Source organism: Branchiostoma floridae, chromosome 1 (genome assembly GCF_000003815.2).
Source record: "Branchiostoma floridae strain S238N-H82 chromosome 1, Bfl_VNyyK, whole genome shotgun sequence".
NCBI lineage: Eukaryota > Metazoa > Chordata > Leptocardii > Amphioxiformes > Branchiostomatidae > Branchiostoma > Branchiostoma floridae.
In genome coordinates this window covers 33,002,174-33,009,154 of record NC_049979.1, presented here as the reverse complement: position 1 = coordinate 33,009,154, position 6,981 = coordinate 33,002,174, and the positions used below count along the sequence as shown (strand labels likewise).

The 6,981-nt window shown below is 40.8% G+C and overlaps 4 protein-coding genes across 6 annotated transcripts in view; 2 read left to right on the top strand and 2 right to left on the bottom strand.

Moving 5' to 3' along the window:
• Positions 1-6,981, top strand: part of LOC118410961 (homeobox-containing protein 1-like) — a 1,064,572-nt gene that overhangs the window by 358,675 nt on the left and 698,916 nt on the right. The window lies entirely within an intron of this gene.
• LOC118411021 (serine/arginine-rich splicing factor 6-like) lies at positions 1,089-2,063 on the bottom strand. The gene has a single exon (XM_035813025.1). The coding sequence runs from the start codon at positions 1,913-1,915 to the stop codon at positions 1,643-1,645; it is 273 nt and encodes a 90-aa protein (XP_035668918.1). The 5' UTR covers positions 1,916-2,063; the 3' UTR covers positions 1,089-1,642.
• On the bottom strand, positions 2,022-4,064 carry LOC118410857 (translation initiation factor IF-2-like). The gene has a single exon (XM_035812718.1). It carries the CDS (start codon positions 3,181-3,183, stop codon positions 2,059-2,061), a length of 1,125 nt encoding a protein of 374 aa, XP_035668611.1. The 5' UTR covers positions 3,184-4,064; the 3' UTR covers positions 2,022-2,058.
• The window catches only part of LOC118410769 (beta-1,4 N-acetylgalactosaminyltransferase 2-like), a 23,861-nt gene continuing 21,120 nt past the window's right edge, over positions 4,241-6,981 (top strand). For 2 of the 3 annotated variants that reach the window (XM_035812588.1, XM_035812570.1), the window contains exons 1-3: positions 4,241-4,340; positions 5,578-5,762; positions 5,928-5,999. Coding sequence is in view for 2 of the 3 variants with exons in the window: in XM_035812570.1 (XP_035668463.1) it covers positions 5,935-5,999 (65 nt within the window). In the remaining variant the exon portion in view is untranslated. The remainder of the gene's footprint in view (positions 4,341-5,577; positions 5,763-5,927; positions 6,000-6,981) is intronic. The other variant, XM_035812579.1, reaches the window with a different exon arrangement.

Below are 6,981 nucleotides of genomic sequence, written 5' to 3'. Positions count from 1 at the left end.
TTTGGAGAAGTCATCGGTTCCTTTTATGGATTTGGAAAACAAAGAAATATTTGAAACTATCTTATGACAAGAGATACAGACATGCTGTGACATGCTGTGACTAATATTGCGTGTGAAGAATTCCTCTCTTCTGTCGTATATAAGGTCATGAGACCGAAGGTCATGAATCATTTGGTTTTTGGAGCTAGGGCTATTTTGTGCAACCTGTGTTGGGGATCGGCGACATGTGGTCGGGCTGTTATAGTTCATGACCGTGACAATGATTTGGGGGAGAGGCATCCTCATCGAGGGCAAATTTTGTTCCTAGATTAGACTCTGTAGCAGCTTAAACACATGAAAAAAGTGCTGACAGTAAAATCTAAACTTGGGTACGTTAACCCCATTCAGACCAGGCTTTTGAGGCCCTCTACTTCTAAGGCCTTTAACTCTTGAACACCGTGTTGTATGGCCAGCAAATTTTCAATAAATAGTATGAACATATTATCTAACACGTACAAAAAAATTTGACGTTTCGATGGCGTAATATGACGTAATTTTGAGGTCATCAATCGATTGTATTTGCCGGACCAATAAAAAAAAGTACGATCAGAAAGTTTTCCTCCAAATGCAAATTTTTTTGTTTTGTTTCAGCAAGTGAAAATGACAGAATGATAATTTTTTACGACTTTTGTTGCCAATAGCAACATCAATGACGTCAAATGACGTCATTAAATGACGTCATGCACATCTAAGATACCATTTGGGCGCCGCCATGTTATACTGAAGTTCATATTTAATTTTGAAATATTTTCAAAATAACATAAGATTTTATTCATGTAAAAAAATAGCAGAAATATAGCAAATAAACGTGAAAAATATATTGTTAGAACCAAAATTAGCGATTTTTGGCAAAACAAACGGTTGCCATGGCAACATGAAATTTGAAAATGTGTCAAACTTTGTGAAATTGTTGCCAACAGCAGTTTAAGAAAACTCATAAAAGTTCGTTGCTCTAGCATAAGCCGTTCTGTCGCTATACGACATCAAAGTTGGTGCAGGCCTCACCCCCCCCCGTTTGAATTCAACATTCATTCAAGAAAGGCAACATATTGATACAATAGGTATAATTTGGTCAACAGAAAAGGTGAAGCCAAAATCAAAATCTCTGTGACCTGCCTTTGTGTACACTCAGGGCTTCACACTGCCAAACTCTCCGTCTCCTGAACCCCTCCTCTCTGCTCATGCGCAGTTAACCCTGGGCATGCCTAAAACTATTACAGTGACTCTGTCACATTTGCCCCTGTTTCTTTGATTGATACACTCGTTACAATCATCACTACTCCAAGAAACATCCTTTTGCAGTGTGAGTCCTGTAGGCATGCATTGTACAGATATTGACATAACAGATTACTACTATTACCAAACTACTGCCATCAAACTAAAGTCCAAGTGTCCGTTCGAAACGTCGGCGACCTAGAATATCTAATAACAAAGTTAAACGTCTAATAACTCAGAACTACCCTTTTCTTTTTTTAACAGGCAAGGCTACTCTAGTGTCCGTATTTTTCCATGCGGTAACAATTCTCAAGTCCATATTCATCAGTCCTTTTCTTTGATAATTCACCACATCGGTAGTGCTTCATGCAGGCCTAGACTCCACCAGTTACATCTTACAACCATAGATTTCAGTCCCGTCAAGCTTACGCCAGGCATTCTCCATGTCTGGGTAGGTGGCGAGTTCCACAATCCCCTCATTCCTGTTCTGCTTGTGCACATCAGCATAGGTGACTTCTCCAGCTTCCCTCATGTAATCCTTCAAGTCCTGCCAGCTACAGCGACTGGTCAAGTTCTTCACGATCAGGCGGTAGTTAGTGCGGACAGGCGGGCCATATAGTTTCCTGGTCCCCGGCCCCCGGCAGCCACCGTGGTTGTGCATGTCACGATATCCTGGGACAAAGCCACGCTGGCTCCCTCCATACGTGAATCCTTGGCTCGTGTCGTAGTCCCCGTCCCGCCTGTAACCCCCGCGACCTCCTCCGTCTCTATGGCAACCGAATGCTGGTCCGTTATTGGTGGAGGCTATACTCCAGTCCCCTGCGGATGTGGTCCCCTGACAGAACTTCCCGTGTCTAACGACATAGTCACCGGTGTTCCCTCGACTTCTCCGTCGCACTCGTACCCTCTCACTTTTCCGTTGCTGGCGTATAATGACGTCGCTTGGGACGGCCCCATCAGTTGTCTCACTTGCGGGCAGGCCCTGGCCAAGTGCTCCGGGCTGTTACAGTTGTAGCACTTCTTGACAACGCGGGCACCTCCGGGATTGTTAACTTCCACCGTGTCCACCCGGGTTGCCAGTTCCCGCTTGTGAGCCTCTAGGAAGTGCTGAGCCATATCTGCCATCTCTTTCATGGACTGCAGGGCTCGCTCTCGTACGTGGGTGGCCAAGTCTACTGGACACGCCTCCATGAACTGTTCCCTGATGAACAAGTCCGGGAGGGACTCATAGTCTCTGGTCGTCTCGGACAAATCTACCCAGCGGTCTAGGTACTTGGTCAGTCGCACCAGAAACTGTTCCGGACTCTCCCCCTTTTCTGGTTGGTTATGACGGAACTTGGCCCGGAATCCGTCTTCCGTAAGATTGTAGCGCTTCATAAGTGCCTCCTTCACCTTGTTGTAATCCCGGGCGTCATAGTCATTAAGCCGAGAATAGACTTCCAGTGCCGTTCCGTTGAGCAAAGCACTTAAGGTGGAGGCCCATGTTGTCTCCTTCCAGCCGTTGGAGGTTGCGATCCTCTCGAACCTCTGTAGAAAGGCATCGAGGTCGTCCGTGCCATCCTCGAAGGCTGGAAGCTTGGGTATCTTAGCCCGAACACTTTCCGTTTCTGCGGCTACACCCCTCTCTGGCCCCAGCTGTCTCATCTCCAGCTGGTCTCGCCGTTCCACTTCCGTCTCCTGCCTTTCTTTCTTCTTGTCCTCAGCTTGTAACTTCAGCTTCTCTATCTCTACCTGCCGTTCCTTCTCGTTCCCTTCAGCTTCCATCTTCAGATTCTCCATCTCTACATGCAGTTCCTTCTCTTTCTCTTCAGCTTCTAACTTCTCTTTCTCAGCTTCTAACTTCAGCTTCCCAGCTTCTAACTGCAGTTTCTCCATCTCTACCTGTCTTTCCTTCTCTGTCTCTTCGGCTTCTAACTTCAACTTTTGCATTTCTCTTTCCTTGGCTCTCTAATCCCTCTCCAGTGCCTGCTGCACATACGTTTGCAAAGCCTCCTCCTTCAGGCCTAGTTTCGAACCTGCCTCGATGTATTCTTCCATCTTCCTTTCATTTTTTTTTCTTTTTTTTTGACGCTCTACAGTTTAATGATTTGTTTTAACGTTCTTTTCGCTGGCTTGATATCATGCACACACAAAGAAGATGTTTGTTGCCATACGAATTGGTTCTATATGCATCCAATTAAGAAATCCTCACTGAAAGTATGGTTGAAAGTCTTTGCCCTTCCCTTCCTCAGCAGTAGGGTACATCAACAACTTGGCCAGTCGGATAGCCTTCCAAACTTCCTACTCATGGCTTGGCTAATGGCCACTCTCGTTCGTCTCTACTGCATGAAAAGTTCCGTTCGGGAAGTTCCGGAGGCTAAGGCTTACCGGTCGTAGACCTTCCGTGAATTTTATCCCATTTCTGACACCACTTGTCACTAGATAGACCGACGCTGTTTTTCCGATGTTGCTCTTTTAATCCATGAAACCTCTAAATCTACATAGCAGGACTTCACACTGCCAAACTCTCCGTCTCCTGAACCCCTCCTCTCTGCTCATGCGCAGTTAACCCTGGGCATGCCTAAAACTATTACAGTGACTCTGTCGCACCGTGTCATGTATACATGATGCTCTTGACCTGTATCGAACATGTACCTGAAGTTTCACAAACATGGTGACAGTTCTCGTTTGGCAATACTTAGGAACTTTTAATTTTTTTTGCTATCAACCTTTCTAGAACAAAACACGTAATGCATAGGTAGGCATTCATACTAACATTTCAAATCTACCAATATTGCATCAAATTATTAACTGTACATAATACACATGATAAAAATCGTATTTAATTATGATATTTAAATTTGATGATTATGATTATTGATGATAATCTATATAATTTAAGTACATCTTATATAAAACAAAATAAAATTTATAATAAATGACACCATTCCTCGTAATAAACCTTGTTTGATTGCCAATGACATGTGTTCTTTGGCTCCTTCTGCCACTGTATTCTCCTCAGCTTCGTTGCCTTCTCAAGACCTTTTAGTAGCTATTGCTAAAAGGATTTTTGTCAACAGAGTCACTTGGCTGTTCTTATTATTCAGGTATTTAAACACTTAATGCAATTTGATTGTTTATATATATCATATATTGTTTAGGTGGTGGTATATATGTTAGTTAACTGAACTGATTTTAAAAAAAAATTGTATTCCGATATGGCTAACATACTTGCATGCAATATGTCAACTTAATGGACTGGATAGCATTCTGTAAATTAAAAGTTGGCAGCACTGTACCCTAAAGTGAATTAACACTATTCAGACTGGGCTTTTTTGGTCATCCTGGGACTGGGCTTTGAGGCCCTCCAACTCTCAGTCCGATAACTCTTGAAAGACATGTCGTATGGCCACCAAATTTTTGTAGATGATATAGACATAATATCTGACAAGTATAAGACGTTTGACGTTACGTTGACGTAATATGACGTAATTATGACGTCATCAATTTGATATTGGCCCGACTTATGAAAATAGGGTATTCTCAGAAAACTTCAAGTTTTGCTCCAAAAATGCAACAGCAAGTGCAGATAACGAAATGATAATGTTTGTTCCTACTTGTGTTGCCAATAGCAACATCAATGACGTAAAATTGACGTCAAAAAATGACGTCATGCGCATCTTAGATACCAGTTGGGCTCCGCCATGTTATATCCATCACCTTGAATTTTCAAAGTTACTTTTTTGCAACAAATAATCACAAAAGACAATGGAAATCGACTAAATACATTCATTTAGATGGTTTTTGATGAAAAAATACCAGATGGTTACGAATTCTAAGGATTATAAGCTAGTTTTTCTTGATCTGGCCATACGGTCAACCATCTTTGATTTTGGGCAGATGACGTCATCAAATTTGCATAATTTATGCATAACAAATTATGAAATATATTCTTAATAACATAAAATTTTATTTATGGAAGAAAGCAGCAGTAATATAGCAAATAAACGTGAAAAAAAAGAAATGTTAGAACCAAAATTAGCGATTTTGGCAAAAGTGCTTGTGAACAAACAGTTGCCATGGCAACAAGAAAAAAAGTGGGCAATTTGCCACACTTCTTGAAATTGTTGCTTACAATATTCAAGCAAAACTCACCAAATTTGGTGGCTCTAGCATAAGCCGTTCTGGCTTAACCACCCCCCCCCCCGTCTGAATAGAGTTAATAAACACAGTGATTCAGACAACATATTATGCTTTATCTAAATAGGTTTAATGAATTTGCTTAACCTGGATATACCGGTCGGATACGTCATGCACGCGTCTTTGGTTTGTTTAAACATGCAGTGGTTCAATGTGACACGATGGCGTCCGGACCCTGTTGACACGGATGGTAAAGGTGTGGCTTTTTCAAAATGAGATCTCCGATTCCAAGTCTCACACAAATGATTCCAAATGCCATTGATCAATTGCATAGGCAGATCTTCTGCTGTACATGAAACAGACAAATCATCTCCTTAATCAAATACCAGGTAAGTACGTTTTTTGTAATGTCATTGAATGTTTTGCGTAAACATATAACAATATCATCATAGCTATTGCATTTGACTCCTAATTGGGAACATGCATTTGATTAAACAGTAATCATTGCATATTTCACGAAACAACACAGGAAAAATACTTGTTTTTACCAACAGGAAAACGATGCAAACTGCAGGATTAGATAAAAGGAGCGTATTTTGGAATTTCTTGCTGTTTATAGCTGGCAGGTATGACTTTCTATATTCTATTTATTTGGTTACATTATCCATGGAATTAAGTCAGTGTCAAATGTTTTTAGTCAAAAGGCCAATCGCATTTTCCAGCAAAAATTGAATGTCCAAGATTTTACCACAACAGGGACGCTCTTAACGACGGTACGGCCGACCATTGCAACTTTTGATGTTTCTATTTTTAATCAAGAAGATACTGCTAACAGAGCAAATATGCCAAATTATTCAAATGATGAACAATATCGTCAAGCTGGTCTGGCCTTTTTTAAAAGTAGGTTACATAGGACATATGTATGAACGTTGTATCATGAACAGTAGTCACATTTATTCATTTACGAAAAAAAATGTTTTAGTAAAGACAATCGGTGTTTTCAACTTTGCATGCCGCGGTTTTACTGTTTGTTTTCCCAATCGATTCCCTATAAGCGAAAAAATGAAACATTATAAATATTCGTTTAACTTATCTCCCCTTAATTTTCTAACTAGAATCAATTTGCTGTTTCAAATTACTCTCTCTCTGCCTGTCTCAAAAACGATCCATCGCTCGAAAAAAGATGCCAGCAAAATACAAGAAAACGAGATCTCAATCTTTGAAAGTAACGCTGCAGTGCTTAGAAGGTCACTAGAAAGCCTACCATTAAACTTGAGGCATACGTATATACTTTTAACCTTAACCTATTAAGGGGTTGGGGCTTCTGAGGCCCTCCCTTTAATAGCCATGGAACTTTTAAACGACTTATCATATAACCTCCAAATAATGTATACATAACATCTGAAGATTTTAAGAAACATTACGCTATCAAAATGTAATGTGACGTCAACATTTTGATTGTGTTGGCTAGCTGGGCCCATAAAAATGGTATCAAAAAACAACAACTTCAAGGTATGCAGCAAAATCAAACAGCAAGTACAGATAAAAAACGATACTGTTTGTAACAGTTTGTGTTGCCAAAAGCAAAAAAAAAAAAAATGATGCACA

Coding starts and splice junctions, on each gene's coding strand:
- LOC118411021 (XM_035813025.1), bottom strand. CDS start 1,915: ATGCACAACCACGGTGGCTGCCGGGGGCCGGGGACCAGGAAACTATAT.
- LOC118410857 (XM_035812718.1), bottom strand. CDS start 3,183: ATGCAAAAGTTGAAGTTAGAAGCCGAAGAGACAGAGAAGGAAAGACAG.